This window comes from Patella vulgata, chromosome 1, assembly GCF_932274485.2.
Source record: "Patella vulgata chromosome 1, xgPatVulg1.2, whole genome shotgun sequence".
Lineage (NCBI taxonomy): Eukaryota > Metazoa > Mollusca > Gastropoda > Patellidae > Patella > Patella vulgata.
In genome coordinates this window covers 72,218,099-72,236,822 of record NC_065879.2, presented here as the reverse complement: position 1 = coordinate 72,236,822, position 18,724 = coordinate 72,218,099, and the positions used below count along the sequence as shown (strand labels likewise).

At 32.0% G+C, this 18,724-nt stretch overlaps 1 protein-coding gene across 2 annotated transcripts in view; it reads left to right on the top strand.

Moving 5' to 3' along the window:
- LOC126808883 (solute carrier organic anion transporter family member 5A1) overlaps nt 1–18,520 on the top strand; it is a 72,531-nt gene extending 54,011 nt beyond the window's left edge. For both annotated transcript variants that reach the window (XM_050533927.2, XM_050533924.2), the window contains exons 4-12: nt 2,446–2,610; nt 4,651–4,731; nt 5,238–5,355; nt 5,707–5,887; nt 6,555–6,748; nt 7,741–7,805; nt 7,941–8,069; nt 10,484–10,587; nt 10,919–18,520. In XM_050533927.2, coding sequence (XP_050389884.1) covers nt 2,446–2,610; nt 4,651–4,731; nt 5,238–5,355; nt 5,707–5,887; nt 6,555–6,748; nt 7,741–7,805; nt 7,941–8,069; nt 10,484–10,587; nt 10,919–11,098 — 1,217 coding nt within the window. In that variant the 3' untranslated portion in view covers nt 11,099–18,520. The remainder of the gene's footprint in view (nt 1–2,445; nt 2,611–4,650; nt 4,732–5,237; nt 5,356–5,706; nt 5,888–6,554; nt 6,749–7,740; nt 7,806–7,940; nt 8,070–10,483; nt 10,588–10,918) is intronic.
- Nucleotides 18,521–18,724: the final 204 nt, after the last annotated feature.

Here is an 18,724-nt window from a genome sequence, read left to right as displayed (position 1 = left end):
GTTTTTTATATGCCCACATTGAAATGTGGTTGTATATCGCGCCGCCGGCGTCCACAATTGTTTGTGGATACTAAGTTAATATCCCTTTGACTTTTAAATTTATACACAGTGTTTAAAAAAGGTCATGAGAAGAAGAAACCTAATGATTTTCAGCGATTTCTGATAATAACTGCCAAAGTTATGGCCCTTCATGACTTAAAAAAATCTTGGGGACGCGCTAGAGGCTAAAGTTGTCATCCGATTGACTTTCGATTGATAAGGTCTTTAGACAAACAAGTATATTGATTTTCAATGAATTTTGATAACTTGAACAGCTAAATTGTTGATATTAAATGTTTCGTATATTAAACGTTAGCATGGGGCAGAACTTTATAAAAGCAAAACAAATTCTAATGATTTTCTGATAATTACTTAATGAGTTATTACTCTTAATCAGATTTTAGTGCATTATAAATGTTTCATTACCGAAAAAAGTAAAAATATGCGACAACTTTTGTTGACAGCCCGGACGATTTAGCTGCTGTGGGCGTATGTTTCGTTGCCTGGCAACCGATCTTTTGTGTTTGTGAGATTAGCACACAATGCATCAGTTTACTGCCACAAAATACTGATTACGTAAGCATAAGATTATCATTGCAGAGGACAAGAAGAGTACTTAGTAGTCTCATTTATCGGGTCTCACAATGGAGAGAAAAAAATTGGGGTTTAACGTCCACTCGACACAAACTGGATCATTTCATGACTAAGACATGGTTTAATTTTATTTCAATAATTCACTTGTGCGTAGGGGTATTTAGTAGTTGAAGGAAACTAGGAACCTGGAGAAAACTAACTAGGTTGGACAGGCGACCCTACTCCTTGTCACGTACAACCGGGGAATCAAAACCACCACACCAGTTCACTCAAGTCAATGACAGACCTTATGATACAGCACGCACGTGCTAACCATTCGGCCATCCAACCCCCCTCCTCACAATGGAGACTAATAGTTACAGTGTTAGAGTGGAAAAACCTGCTTGAGCAATACTGACACTCATTACCGATTACCGAATGGCTAAATAAACTGAGATGCAAGATCAATATAGTGTACACTAGTTCTTTACATGTTTGAGGGTTTTGTTCAAAATGGTGGAGGGGGGGGGGTCTCTGAAAGTGGGTGGCTGCTCATACAGATTCTACTGTATACAGTACATGTATATGTAATCACAATTTTATCAAAATGCCACATCTGGGAATTGGAACAGCTCCTTTAATCAAAAACAAAATCCCCCAGAACATTGTACCAAGAAATAAATTACTATAAATAAAGTTGGTTTTCTTAAGCCAGTAAATTATATTACAATATTTAATCACCACAGTTGTGAAAATACCAAGGTTTTTATAAGGATTGAAGAATAAAATTTCGGTTGGTTATTGATGTGAAATTGATTTCTTTAAAATGGGTTATTGATGGTTCTAAAGCAGGCGCTTAGACAGGTTTCACCAAGATGTGCTTTGCAGGTTCATTCTTTACTGAAGATTTGAATTAGTCTGCAGAAGGAGATGTTTTCTTTTAATAAAATGACAAGACTTTGAAGTGTTTTTGACAATAGAAAGACTAATTGCATTCTATGGATTTTTGAGCTTTGAGTAAACATGGTCTTTAGAAATACTTGTCTGAGTTTTTATAGTGGAAAAAATCTTGTGAGGTATTTGTCCTGTATTGACATTGTTTGACTTCACAGTACAAAATAAAGGTACATGTACTTACACTCAACGAAAAGATCCACATCTCCAACTGTAATAATAGAGGAGCAAATTTTTGGTTTTAAAGTCATTTGGTGCAAAAATCTACAAAACATTTTATTCTATTGACATTGTCTTTGAAGCAGGCTACATGTACATGTACATGTGCTGCAGTGTAGTATAAAAATTAGAAATTGAAAAATGTATTGAAATTGAAATTCAATTTTGATTAAATTGGACCAGGGGCTGGTGGGGGCTCTCTGGTTTATTTTGACCAGGGCTTTAAAGACAGAATTACTCCATGAATTGAGTAAGGATAGAATCTTTACAATTTAAATTACATGGAAGCATACACACATGTTCTATTGCAAGACAAGGGGCGCAAAATCCTTTTACTGTTTTTATTTAAGAACAAAAATCATTTACAAAATGCAAGTCTGAAAAACGATTGTATGCAAACATTGTGAATGACTTGAAACTTTACAAGCTTGATTGTTATTGCACATATGAGACCGAAATATTATATTAACAATAAATTAATTTCAGCCATGCTGTGCTTTTACATGAGAAACTGCCAGTGTAAATAAAATAATCAGAAATTTGTTTTTGTCTTCCATCCACTGACTTTATCTACAGCCACATGTTAACTGTTCTAGAGTTTGATGAAGGGTTGTTATTATTATAGAATATTTGTTTACATTTTATTTTGTATAATTTCAGATATTCCTCGTTCTATATTAAGATTACTGAAGAATCCTGTATATATTATCACCAGTTTGGGTATTTGCTGTGAAATTGCCATCGTCAGTGGTTTCGTTGTTTTCCTACCAAAATATATTGAAACACAGTTTGGAACATCTACATCAGTTGCTAATTTATTTACAGGTAAATATTTCAAGTCAATTATCCGACAAAATTGCATATACATGTATGATAAAAAAAAACTTGTGATGTTCAAAGTTGATGTATAAGTTGATCAGAGGGAAATCAGTATGTCTGCCATTGTTTTTGGTCAGATTAATTTCAAATTATTTCCAGGTCTATCTCAATGTTAAGTACACTTTACTTCAGTTAACATGATGATATAATTATTACTTAATGTAAATTATATGTTAATGTTAGAGAATATTATTGACTGATACACATAATGGATTTATTATTGACTGATACAAAATCTAAACATGTGTACATTAAGGCACTTGTATTTATGTATTTAGATTAGCATATTGTCTAAGTATAGTCATTAGTTCAAGTATATATATTATTCTAGTACCATATACTTGTTGACTTAATTACACCCACGTAATCATATTATGAAGGCAAATATTATCTGTAATTGATGTAAGGGAGCTTATAATACACATTACTAATTACAAATGATGTTTATTATGTAAACATAATATAATTATCACCCATAATATTCACAAATAATAACTATCTTTATATCAGTGGATCATATAAATATCAATATCATTTTGATAAGAATTTCTGGTGAAAATGTCAAGCATGTAGGTTAAAAATTATCACCCATAGTTTTTGGAAAAACTATTATTAGTATTATTACATGAATATTGCTGGGTCATATACAATATCATATATTTGTTTAGAATTTCTGGTGAAAATTCTTTAAAAAAGTTACATAATCAAACTCCATTGCTAAGGGGAAAAGTAAACATAGTTATGATCAAGATGACACCTGTACATATGTAACTATCAGATGTTTGTTTTCACTGTAAAATGTATCAACCATATGATGTTATAATGTAAATATTTTAAAGAATGTTCCAGATTCAAAATCCAGGATTTTTTTCACACTTTGTTTCAACTATTAGTGCTGAATTGGCGTGGGCTATAGCTAGTAGTGTAACATGGTGCTGTGGGGCGTAAAGTCTGTTCCATGGTAGAACCGGACATACCAGAGATACACTGCTTTGCATGTGCATTGGTCCTTCCCCTTGAATGACACAAGAAATGGTCCATTTACATGTACATAAACCTATTTAAATGATCAGTAAATATACTCTTCAAAAAAAGTAGGGGATATTGAAATGCAAATACCTATGCAGGTTGTGATATGATAGTCATAGACATTTGACATGCTTTGAGAGTATGTTCACAGATGAAGACCTTATCGCCCCAACAGAACCACTGAGCTGCACATGCGACACGCAATATGGCCATACACGTGGGAGGGGTCTATTGTCAAGTTTGACATTTCAAGGGAGGGTTGATGAAAACTGCTGTGTGCTGGTTTATCTATCCACGTTTGCTTTCCTACCGGTTCTTGCATAAGATTTACTGTTTAGCATATCTTTGCTTTAGTGTGTTGCGTTGAATTTTTTCGGGAGACGTGTTCGTCGACGTCAACCAACAACACTGCAAGAATTGGCCGTGGCAGTGCAAGAGGAGTGGGTCAGATCGCACCAAATCGTGATTGGATGGTTGATTAGCAGCATGCCATGACGAATTGCTGAATGTCTGAGGATTGGTGGAGCAATTACTCATTATTAAGACAAAAATCAAAAACGTCCATTTTCACTTTTGACGGTGTATCTCTTTGCGAGTGTAATGGGGCCGTCAGATGAGCCGCCCATATGAACTGTTTATGTTCATGTGTAGGCAATTGGTCTGTTATTAACATACACTGGTTACCTCTAATAAAAGCAGCAGTGCATTTCCGCAGTTTTGTATTGTTTCTGAATATCCCCTACTTTTTTTGGAAGAGTATATGTTATTTTTCAATTTAATTACTTTTATTTACATGGCATGGTTTTGCGATTTCTAAACAAGTGTCCACAAAGGGAGCTTTATTTACTACATTGTGCTTTTAATGATCACAACCAAATTGTTTGAGGTACAAATTAATAATATTATTCAATATTGAATATGTAAAGGGAAGTAACTCCATTTATGTCTGTATTACAGGAGGAATAGGTATACCTGGTGCTGTCGTTGGTATTCTTATAGGAGGATATATATTAAAACGATTTCAGTTACGTCCAAAAGGTAATATATTCTTTTCATCACTCTCTAGCATACATTTACTGTACGTGTCGAATGAAATACTTTATAATGTGTATATGAATGTAAGATATCACTGCCATGTGGCCAATGAAATACTTTATAATGTGTATATGTACGTAAGATATCACTGCTAGTATATTAATGTCAGTGGGTTTTCTCCGGGTGCTCCAGTTCCCCCCCCCCCCCATCCACCTCCCCCCCCCCCCCCACATCTAAAGACCCCTGCGTGCAAGCAAATTATTGAAATAAGATGGAACCATTAGTCTCAAAATGACCAAGTTTCTTTTGTGAAATGAAAATTAAATAATGATAGAAAACCATGGGTTATCATTAACCTTGGAAGCTGATTTAAGAGAAGATTGTCAAACTAACCAAGTCTTATAGCCAAATTATAACCAAAACTAGATAAAAAAAATTCCTATCTGTACACACATGTATAAAGAATATAGTTGGATTTAAATAAATATTAAAATCTATTTATTTTACAGGTGCAATTCAGCTAGCTCTGGCATTAAATGTACTAGCATTATTTGGTTTTACCTTCTTTTTCTTCTTGGGTTGTGAAAACCTTAAAATAGCCGGTGCTACATTACCTTATTTTAACAGGTTTGTCAACTTTTGTTTTTATTCAGAACTTTTATTTGTGATCAAAATGATCGGCAGCGATTAACCGTTTCTTCCTTATGTAGGCTACAAACTCAGGACTGATCATGTATAGTTTGACACAAAACTTCAATTAACATAATTTTGGATGTATTCAAAAAATTTTCTCAGCAATATGGGCCCTTTCACAGTCAAGTTATTTTCTCAAATTCAAAGTAATCATCAAAGATTGTTTCTTACATAAATATTCTTTTCCCAGCAGAAACTGATATAACTCTTGTCTATTTAAAATTGTGTCAGTATATTATAATATTGTAGTAAACAGAATTTATTGTGCAAATGACAATGTTTCAGCTCTGGTCATAAAATATTTGAAGCTAATTTAACTTCAACATGTAATGAGAATTGTGACTGTTCAAATACTGTGTTAGAGCCTATCTGTGGTATAAATGGTATAACATACTTCTCACCATGTCATGCTGGCTGTACCGGATCATTTGGTTTCATGTCACCAGAATCACAGGAACGCATGTTTGTAAGTATATTGTATTTTTCTATAAAAGGACCTTCTATATTCTATACTACGAATGATCCAAAAATCACCACAGAGGAAGCAGTAATCAAATTATTGATATGTACCAATACTAATTTTAAGAGATTAAAAATTTCAATGTGATCCACTTACTGTGAAGGTCTGTTTACTTGTCTGTGGGTTAGTTTTCTCTTGATGTTATGTGTGGGGTGATTCTTCTTTACTTAAACATGCATTATGCAAGAGCAAAATCTGCTTATTACAAGTCTTTCTTTAGGCCTGAAATGTTATCTAAATTATCAATTAGACATTAATTAACTTATTCTAGACCATAATAAACTCTCGATGTCAAGGCTAGCCTTCGATGTTGGCTGGATTAGATTCCTATATGCCGTTGATAATTAAATCAGAAAAAGTGGATAATCGAGACTATGCTGTTTATATTAATGATTTTAGTAATGATGACCGAGACTATGCAAAAATTTCACCCGCTTCTTTCTCGGCTCATAGTGGATCAATTTGACTGAAATTTTCAGCAAATTACCTTTACACTATCTAGTTTTTAACTATTATAGCGAGAACTGCCATCTCTTTATCTTATCTCCCATAATGTATCTTTAATTCAACCCTTAAATATTTTAGTAATGATTACTTTTATGTCACCTTTCAGAACTATAGTGGATGTGCCTGTATTATGGGTCAAAACATGCTTAAAGATGGACATGAAGTAATTATGTCACCGATAGCAACCAGTGGACCATGTAAAACTTCCTGTGAAAATCTGTTGCCTTTTCTCATCATGTTGGTTGTTATGACATTTTGTGTGGCCGGTGCTCAGATGCCATTGCTAATGGTTACACTGAGGTACTTTCTCCAGTTATTTATAAATTATTTGATTCCTTTGGCATCTTTCTAGTTGTTTTGGGGAAAGTCATCTCTGTTTCAAATATCGGTATTCAGACATACACTTAAATGTGCTTGTATAGTGTAGTTTATCAGTTGGCCATAATTGCTGTCTGAGTTACGGCCTTTGGTCACTTAAAAAAAAAATTGTGAATACACAATTGACTTGAACTTAGGTCAATGTTATCTCTATGAAGAACTTGAAGCCTATCAAATTTTAATTATTTTCTGATAATAACTTCATGGTATGTGGCCCTTGGTCAGTTATAGTGTCTTGTCAGTGTTCCCTCTATGGACTGCTTGTACAACTTAAGGTAGCTAAGTCTCTAACTCAGTATCATCCAAAGTCTTCGACATTGAAAACTCGAATTATTTGTCAATTTAAATCAACATTGATGTTGTGATCTTACCAGGAAAAGATGTACTTCTGATATCTAATATTTTAGACAAAATAAACATTAGACCATTGGTACACGAATCATGTACCATAATGCGTTTCAGCGTCATTTGTAACAAGGGACTCGAAGAATGAGGCTAGACGTATTCCACAAGTCATGTCAAACGGTGAAGTCATATTCTTATCTGGAGAGCATGCGCAATTAATACTATCGGTAAACAATGGAATAACCAGACGCTAGAGATTGCCATTCGATTGCGACTTCTGGTGTATTTCGCCGAACATAACTGATTAGAAATTAGAGTAAAAACTGATACGATTCATTTGTGTCAATTTCTAGGTCCCAAATATTAGCGATTTAGCTCCTTTAAGTTAAGTGCTGTGAGTGTATGGTTGGCTAATTGGCTGTCTATCTTTTAAACTGATTTAGACATTTGATAATCAAAACAAATATAGTTCAGTTGATCCTAGAGGGATGTGAAATAAAGTTAGCCATAGCACCCTCACTACTATAGAATAATTGGAAACAAATATTGATTATATTTTATTGTTCTAGGTCAGTAAAACAAGAAGAAAGAGCTTTTTCATTGGGGATGCAATTTGTTATTCTACGCTTATTTGGTAAGTTAGTTTCAATATAAAACTGAAAGCAGAAATTTAAAGTGACTCGTGGAGTTCGATGAAAAAAGTTAAAATATCATGACTTGATTTTAGTTTTGTCTGGCAATGTTCATTTCTGTGTTATTGTCTTTTCAGCATATGTGCCAACGCCAATAATGTTTGGTAATATCATAGATACAGCCTGTTTATTATGGAAGAAAAAATGTGAAAGAAATGGTGCATGTTTATTGTATGACCGAGTAGCTTTCAGATATAAATATGTTGGTAGGTAGAATTTTCATGGTGTACTACATGTGTAGTTTAGTACATGTATATATCAGAATCAATCAGAAATGTAATCAAAATACCTTGAAAAATATATATGTTGTCAAAAATATTATATCTAACAAGATACTTCAAGACAAACACACTAGGGCCTATACGTAATGCAGATTTAAATGTAACTGCCATTTTGAATGAAAAGTTTCTCCAGTTAGACATGAACATCAGGCATTGTTGCTCTGCAAGGTGTGCTTACACTATAGATGGCAGAACTCGGGTTAACAGTCTGTAATAGATTAAATGATTAATATATTGTTAGCCAGCATTTTATTAGAAAAATCCTACTTTCTGTTAAAAATTAACTTCATGAACTAGTTAAACATACATTATGCAAGAGCTAAATCTGCCTATTGCAGATCTTTCTTTAGGCCTGAAATGTTATCTAATTTATTAATTAGACATTAATTAACTTATCCAGACCATAATCAACTCTCGATGCCGATATTTAGCGGATGGGAATATATTTTTTGGAAAATAGTTAAACGTAAAAATTGGTAATTGAGACATTATTTCTATTGTACTGACTTTAGTAATGATGATCAAAGCTAGCCTAAAATTCAAAAGCTAATATCTCGATTCAGAGTGGAGCAATTTGACTGACATTTTCAGCATATTGCCTTTACATTATCTAATTTTTATACGCCCACATTGAAATGTGGTCGTATATTATCGTCGCCCCCGTCCGTCCGTCCGTCGGTTCGCCGTCCACAAGCAATTGTGGCTAAAGTTAATAGAGGCTAAAGTTAATATCCGATTGATGTTAAATTTATATACAGTGTTTAAGGCCATGAGACGAAGAAGCCTATTGATTTTCAGCGATTTCCGATAATTACTGCCAGAGTTATGGCCCTTGATCACTTCAAAAAATCTTGTGGACGCTCTAGAGGCTAAAGTTAATATCCGATTGACTTTAAATTTATACACAGTGTTTAAGGTCATTAGGCAAAGAAGCCTAATGATTTTCAGCGATTTCCGATAATTACTGCCAGAGTTATGGCCCTTGATCACTTCAAAAAATCTTGTGGACGCTCTAAAGGCCAAAATAAATATCTGATTGACTTTAAATTTATACACAGTGTTTAAGGTCATGAGGCAAAGAAGCCTATTGATTTTCAGCGATTTCCAATAATTACTGCCAGAGTTATGGCCCTTGATCTTTTCAAAAAATCTTGTGGACGCTCTAGAGGCTAAAGTTAATATCCGATTGACGTTAAATTTATATACAGTGTTTAAGGCCATGAGACGAAGAAGCCTATTGATTTTCAGCGATTTCCGATAATTACTGCCAGAGTTATGGCCCTTGATCACTTCAAAAAATCTTGTGGACGCTCTAGAGGCCAAAGTTAATATCCGATTGACTTTTAATTTATACACAGTGCTTAAGGTCATCAGACGAAAAAGCCAATTGATTTTCCATCAATTTACGATAATTACTGCCAGAGTTATGGCCCTTGATCACTTTGAAAAATCTTGTGGACGCCCTAGAGGCTAAGGTTAATATCCGATTGACTTTAAATTTATACACAGTGTTTAAGGTCATGAGACGAATAAGTCTATTCATTTTCAGCGATTTTTGATAATTACTGCCAGAGTTATGGCCCTTGATCACTTCAAAAAATCTTGTGGACGCACTGGATGCCAAAGTGAATATCCGATTGACTTTTAATTTATACACAGTGCTTAAGGTCATCAGACGAAAAAGCCAATTGATTTTCCATCAATTTACGATAATTACTGCCAGAGTTATGGCCCTTGATCACTTTGAAAAATCTTGTGGATGCTCTAGAGGCTAAAGTTAATATCCGATTGACTTTAAATTTATACACAGTGTTTAAGGTCATGAGACAAAGAAGTCTATTCATTTTCAGTTATTTTCGATAATTACTGCCAGAGTTATGGCCCTTGATCACTGAAAAAAATCTTGTTGATGCTCTAGAGGCTGAAGTTGATATCTAATTGACTTTAAATTTATACACAATGTTTGAGGTCATGAGACGAAGAATCCTATTGATTTTCAAAGATTTCCGATTAATTACTGCCAAAGTTATGTCCCTTGATCACTTTGAAAAAGTTTTAGTGTATTAATAAATGTTTCATTACCAAAAAAAGTAAAAATATGCGACAACACTTATTGACTGCCCGGACGATTTAGCTGCTGTGGGCGTATGTTTAGTTGCCTGGCAACCTATCTTTAACTATTATAATGACCTGCAAGCTCTTTAACTAATCTCCCATAATGCCCCTTTAATAATGACTACCTTGGATAAAAACATCTACCTTATCAAACTTACAGAAATAAATCTTTTTGTTTTGTTTTTTTAAAATATAGGGCATGTATTAAATAACTTATTTTACAGGTATGGCAGCTGTGTTAAAAGTTGTAGGATTACTATTTTTCTTAACGGTGTGGTTGATCTTACAGAAAAAAAATAAATCAGAAAATATGCAATCCAATTTAACGGTACGTGTCTTATTTTCTTGTTACTTATTGTTACATACGTTTGAATGGAGGCTGCAGTCTATGAGTAGTTACAGTTCTCAGGTAAAATTGCCTGAGAAATTATTTTCAAACTTGGTTTCTACTCACAGGGCTGGTATAAATCAAGATCCGCATATGTATATGTATATAATACCCCCTTTCGACTGTAGTCAGAACTCAGAATTGTCCAGTATATGCCAATTTTATATATAAAGACAAATAGCTATATCTATTCATTTTGAAAATATTCTATTGAGATTTTAACCATTTCAAAAAGAAAGAGATTCTGTATTTTTATATGTTTTATTTTCAGGTTGGACAAATGATGAATTCTGTGACGTCCATAGATAAGTTGGATCTAGATTACCAACAGAGACACAAACGGAACAATTCACAACATATTTATACAAAAACACAACAAGTGCCCGAAGCAGACGAGACAGACATCATGATACAAAGTGACAAATTTATCGGCACAGCACAGAGCTCTTGATACAGAATTAGAATGATGTTTTGCCATGTTGCATGCTTGTTAAAACATATTGTTTATTGTTAGTCTATATATATATAAATATAGATATGTTATAATACATGTAACAAGGTACCAGGATACTGTAATACTATGAATATTGGTATAATGCTTATATTACACAATTTTCAAGTAAACAAAGTGTTCCCCAAAATTAATGGTGTGGGAAGGACAAATTTATATTGAGTATTCTATTACATAATTTATATGGAATAACATATTCTCATGTTTGATTTTGCAAGAAAGCAAAAGAAAACACAACGGTTTTAACATTAAATGTAACTATCTAGTCAGGACAACCATGTTAAGATTAATTGTGACTATCTAGTCAGGGCAACCGTTATAAGATTAAATGTAACTATCTACATGTAGTAAGGACAACCGTTTTAAGAATAAATGTGAGTTGCTAGTCTGGACTCTCTGTCTGAAATCATGACTGTCGTGTTCACAATCAGAACAGCAAGTCAAGAAATTTATTTATTTTTGTACACCTGCAGTGAACTGTGGCCATGTATTGCCGCCATCCCTGTGCATAGACAAAGTTATCATTCAATCTTTTTGAAATTATTCTTTATTCAAATTAGTGAATTTAATGAAGAATCCTATCAAATTTCAACAATTACTTTTTAAGTTAAGGCCCTAGTTTCACTTTGTAGAATCTTGTGAATGCACTTATTCAAGAAAGTTATCATCCAGTCTGTTTGAATTTCAACAATTTCTGTTAATGGAGCTATGGCTTTATAGAATCTAACAACATTTATGGTCATTGTTCAAATTAGTGAAACAAAGAAGGATAGTGAATTTCAACTATTTCTGCAGAGCCTATACAGGAGGGAGCCAAGGAGAGAGCCTATACATTTAATAGAGTAAATTTTCTTCAGAAATGGCCTCTGATGCACTCCCCTAGTTATGGCCCTTTTTTACCTAAAGATTCACAATTTGACAAACTTTGTCAAGTGCCCGGACAACTTAGCTGCCTTTAATGGACATGGTTTGTGGCCTAACAACCTATCTTTTATGTCTGAATTGAATTATTTTTCATAGTAACTGTTCAAATCAGACATAAGTTATTTTGAACTGGATCAAACTCTGCATGAAATAAGTTACGAATACAAAACTTAAATCGCATTGTTGTCATCCTTTCAGAAAATTGCATAATTTTGTTTATCATCTTTAAGGTATGAAGTGAATTTTCCCTGAAATAAAATGAGATATCAAGAGCTTAAAATCAAAATTTAATTTAAATCTAGTCCAACATATTTTTATGTGATAACCCTAATTATTTTAAAGCTAAGAGCGTGATGACCTTCGGTTGAATGAATTTACCTGCTGCATGGGTTGAGAGCAAACTAGTCCAACTTCTTTTCATTTCTTTTTGTTACTTTAAACTGCAGTACACTTCATATATTTTAAACCAACAAAGTTTTGAAATAAGAGCAAAATGAAGGCCAAATTGAGTGAGTTTTATACTGTTCCCTAGGCTTTCGTCAAGCTCATTCAGCTGCATTTTAAAAGAATAAAAGCAATCAATTGAGTTGCATGTAATCTGAACTTTAATTGGTATTAACTGTTCACCTGAAGGTTAATCTGGCTGATGTATCTTTTAAGTAGTAATACTAGTATGTACCCTATAATTCATAACCATATCACATAAATGTACTTGTACACATAAACACATATCTTACCCAAAGTCCGTATCTATTTAATGTATTTATACTAAATATATATGTATCCACTATGTTTTATTTCAATACAAAAACTACGCAATTGTAATTGTAGGTAAGTCCATATTTATTTAATGTATAATACATATGTATTTATTCACCGTATATTTTATTTCAATAAAAAACTACGCAATTCTATGTATATATAAACTTTTTATAACCGTGAACCAAAACAATCTGTAATGTATGCAAACATTGACATAATATAGCTATTTCTCATAAGCATTATTCTCTGATTTTGTAAAACCCGATCAGATCAGATCAAATCGGTAGAATGGTTTGTTGTAACAAACTGACTGTTAATTTAGTTTTAACAGTTCATGGCTGTATTTTTACTGATTAACAAGATATATTTGTGATAATGTTGGATTTAAGAAAAGAATAATTATTCAACAGCGGTAAAGAGTAAATAATATATAAAAAAAAAAATGGTGGATGTTAATTACTGAAACAACAAATGTATATTGACTGCTAGCTATGGTTTATTTACCTCTAATGCTGAAGATAATGAAAAAAATTATTGTTATTTAAAAAGATTTTATTTGGAAAATATATGAATGTTAATCTTAGATTAAGATTGAATGACACAAAATAAAACATTTGATTTTGGAATTTCCATGACAAAGGTCTAAGAGTTTATTTATAATTTTGTAAGTTACTCGTCATATGGAAGATATCAAATCTGTCTCATAGTGAACAATATTAGTTTGCATGGATCTTCCTATAATAGGTTATTGCACTTGTTCTATTAAGAAAATGTTAATGGTTCTGTTAGAAATGGAAGTAAAATGTTTTGACTTAAAATCGTATCTTATTCATTTCTGTAAAGATTCCTCAAAATTGGCTTGGATCTTGTATACATGATGATTAAGATACAGATGTGTTCTATTTATGTGATATTTGTAAAAATGTTAAGAATTATATTAAAAAAGTTATGAATTATATTTAAAAGTTTATGAGTTATTATCAGGGGATTTTTTTTCTTTTTATATTTTTTATTGTAATGTAAAACATGCTAAGATCAGTTGCCTTATACATTTATGAATATCTTTGGTTCAAACAGATTTGACTCGTACTGTATCAGATGTGAGAAGCTGTAAGCCCACATTTTACATGCTTCATGTTGTATTTAAGATTAGCAATCATCTATTAAGAGAGCAAGGAGACGGTGCAATTTTACAGTCCTTCAACCTCCACTAAGTACATGGGCGACATTCAAGTTACACATAATTTCAAAACCCTGAAGCCATTTATTTCATTGTGAAATTAACAAAGCTAATATTTTTACTGTGTATGTCAGGTGAAAATGATCAGATACTGGTTTATGTTTGTTAAGAATCATAATTATTGATTAGCTGATCATCACCTGTTACAGCACAACACAGAGCATCTAGAATGGAGGCATACATTTTGAAAATATATTTACTGTGAAATAATTTGTTGTGTTAAATACCCTCATAATTGCACCGTCAAACCCTTAATTTTTATTCCACACCAAAAATCTTTTATCAAACTTCATATTGTACATCAGATCTATTAATAATTGTATATTTGTATATAAATAGGTTTTTTTTTTCTGTCTGTATTTGGTATCTCAGATAATGCATTTTATAGAAGAATATTCTTAATATTTGAAAAGAAACGTTTCTCTTATCCTTGGATGTCCTTGTTACTATAGAAGTGTTGATGTGGCCTCACAAAGCCCTTGGTTATCATAGCATTTACCTTGGCATGCCATTGCTATAAAAGTTGTGACCATGACACACCATAGATTTTCTGCGATACCACTTTAGTGGAAGCGGACGTTAAATAAATCTATTTGACACACACACCATTCACCATTGTTTTAACCTTAAAATACCATAGCTTTGACCTTGATTACCATAGCTTGGACCTTGATATACCACGGTTACCATAGCTTTGGCCATGTTATACCACTTTTGGCACCTTTGCTTGACACTTTGAAAACAGTATCAGAATTTTTATACTTACCAAAGAAATATATTTGTCAGAATGCTTCCTTTGTGAATATTTCAAGCTTCCGTACCTACTGTGCCATGTACATTGCTTTTAATATATATCTTGATGAAGTTAATTCATTTGTGTATCAATTAAAATACTGATCTTTAAATGTTATGGATTTTTTGAAAAAAAAATAATCAAATTTTGAATAATGTTATTAAACACCACCAACAGTGCTTAGACATTAAGGTGCATTTAAAAACCCTTAAGGTAATTGGTTAAGGGGGGAAGAGGGGTGAAATCTATAATATTTTATCAGTATTTTAGAAAGATCAATTGAAATTGAATTTACTTATTGTAAAAATGTTTTCTTTTTCCATCTTTCATATCTTAACACCAAAATTATTAATTTTCTTTTTTTGTAACCATATAGAAACCTAAAGTGCTTTATTTTATAGAATAGCTATATTTTAGATATATACACATTTCTGTTCTTCTTTTTATTTCTTAAAAAAAAATATAAGTAGATAATTTTATATGCAACGCTGGTCTTTGCCTCTCTAGGTAGGAAATAGTCCAATTGTATAAGTATTCTTCTCTAGAAAACCAGAAGAACTCGGTGATTGCTCTTTACTTCCTATGGCCATATATGAACCTACAATTATATTTCAATTAAATGAACAAAGTTACTACCATATTTGTCCAGATGCACCTTCATATGCATATAAATGTGAGTTGCATGTCTTCTGTAAAGGACCATACATAAATTAACAATACTTGTGTTTTTCTAAACCTAGTATATTCAAATAGAGCAGAATATTTGAGAAAACAATAGACTGCTAGTTTTTTATTGACTAGTACAGAGATTTAAAGTCTCTGATAGTAAATTAAATGATTTAACAAAACCATACCCGAGATAACCTTGTTATTACTCAGTATATAAAAGGAATTTATATATATTTTTATTATTCATATAGACAATCTTTGTACATGCTTATAAATTTGTGATTTCATATCAAAACCACACACATTTATAAATATGACTACTTTATACTCACAGCTTGCTTGATTTTAAATACTCAATATATATTTCTGTCAAATATTTTGTTTTGCAAATTTTATTTTACTTTTTTTTTTGTTGCAATGTTTTCTTTTTGCTTTCTTGACAAAAACCATGCTACATAATATATAACATGCATTATGACTTCTAAGATAGTTTAAATAATTGTTAAGAGCAGCATGGTTTCGACAAGATTTTAATTAAAGCTGAACTCCAATTACAAAACTACAGAAATAATTAAATAAAAAAAGTTATCACTCTAAACAGTCGCCATACTTGTTTTCAATTCGTAGAACAAATATGGCGAATGGTGATGGCGTATAAAAACAAAGGCAGGTCACACCCACATCCAGTATTTACCTTGTGTTTCTAGGTTGTTGTGCAAAACATTTCAAAAAATAAGAATGGGTTGGCATGGGTATTGTTTGGAGCAAGACAGTTTTTGCTTAGTTCATCTAATTAGTAAAATAATATGTGCCTGAGTGATCAGACATAATAATTGTGTATCAATAATATTTTCAGTAAGCTGATAGTGGAAAAAAACTCAACCAGTCGAGCGTGTGGTAGTTGAAATACAGCTAGCCGGATGTGGACACTGTGCTTGACAGGGCATATAATAGATGTAGGCGTAGTCTGCCTATCTTCTTATACCCGTCATCAGTCGCCATGTTTGTTCTGCAAATTGAAAACAAGTATGGCGACTGTTTAGGGGGTTTTCTTTTTTTTATTTAATTATTTCCATAGTTTTGTAATCAAGAGTTCAGCTTTAATACCACTGGTGCTACAATAAACTGATTCCCATTCTAACTGTGTAATTTAGTGCACAAACTTTGTCTGCTTACTCCTTCTAGAACACCTACGACCACTTCTCATTTGAGGAGTTCACGCAGGTAACAAAATGAAATGAAATGGGGTTTAATGTCCTACTGTTCTGCACAGGTAACAAACTTTTATTGTATTTTATATGTACATGTATAGTAACAATAGGATTCATTTTATTATACGCCTACCAGTGGTTTTTGCTGATATACATATATTATCTTCAGTGTGGTGTATTTGACTCATAGCATGAGTACAAAATTATATTGAAATTTGTTATTACTCAGGCCAAGTTATATATATATATATATCTTATGTTGTCAAGGTACCTGCATTTAATATTAAATTTTACCTCAAATTTCACAATTTAATAGTTTAATTAAACAGTTAACTTTCAGTGAAAAATTAAGTTTTTTGCATAGTATAAGAATATATTTGTTACCCTTAATACATTCAAATTAATGAACAAAACTAGATTTTACAAAATACAGATTAAAGAACAGTCTTGTTCTCAAAAAAGAAAGATTAAAATTTGAGGTGGAAAAGTAGTGAAATGAAGGTACTTGACATATGACTATTACAAGAAAATATTATAATCACAAATTCTATGTCTGTTATTGGATTTTGTTTTGTTTTTATTTGTGAAATGCTATTATAACTGTTCACTCTATGATGACCTTTTTCATACTTTATACAGCATTAAAATGAAGTCGATGTAGTTTCAAAAGGGGAATTTAAATCTATGTTTTATAAAAGGAAATTGTTGATCTATTCAATGAATTTAAAGAGGCATTATCAGTCTCACCAAAAAAATAAATGTGCCGTAATATTAAACATACATTATGCAAGAGCTAAATCTGTCTATTGCAGGTCTTTTTCTAGGCCTGAAATGTTATATAAACTATTAATTAGACATTTATTAACAAAACAAGACCATAATCAATTCTCGATGCCATCGGATACTCGAGATTCTAACTAGATTAGAACGGTTCGCCATTTAAAAATTTAATTTAAAAATGTTAGAGAGCGGGGCTATGTCTTGAATATACCAGTGCCCTGGTTACCACTATGCATACATCTTGTCAAAACTACAAACAGTGATAACTTGGCTCAGAATGAAGTAATTTGAATGAAGTTTTCAATATTTTCATTTTACATTATCTATGTTTATGCTTTTATAGAAAGAATGGTCAGCTCTTTATCTAAATCTTACATAATGTATCTTTAATGTCATATTAAACACTCTTAATTCCTGAAAATCCCAGCTCTGGCATACAATCTAACTGGAGTATGCATGATGTAGATCTAACTGTAATCTAATTAAAATAAGATTACAATTTGGTTTCTTTCTGATATGTTTACCAATACAGGTAATTTGATTGGGTGATACATTCACATGTTCTGAACACACACTTCAAAGAAAATATGTGGGTTGTCAATATCAGAAATAAAACAGAAGCATATTTTTTAATGATTTTAATATTAGATTTTAATGAAATTGTCCTAACTGAATAAACAAAATTCATTTTAACCAAATGATCAAGACCTCAAAAGCAACAATAACGCCCCTTTAAGTTAAAATATGAATAATTAGATGCATACAAAATATGCATGCTTAAATTGTTTAAAAACTTAACAAATATTTCAGTTAATTGTCCATTCGATTTGAAACAAAGATTTACAAAATATAAATGTCAAAAATTGTTTTTCTTGAATATATGTTAGATATAATTATTTTTCATATCAAATTTGTCCATTAAAATTATATGTTGTTCTTTGTTAAGATGAAACAAAAATTTATCAGAATAAAATTATATATTAAATATATAAAATTTGCAGCTTTTGTGTTTTTATTAGCATTAAGAACACAGACCACCAGGAAAATTGCTTAGTCATTCAGATGGGTCAAAGAAACAAAAGTCCAGAAATTCGAATTGTTTTGAGAATAGAGCAAGACAACCTCCCTGAACCCCCAGCACTTCAGATTCCTTTTTAAAAAATACTGTTTGTTATCCATGATTACGC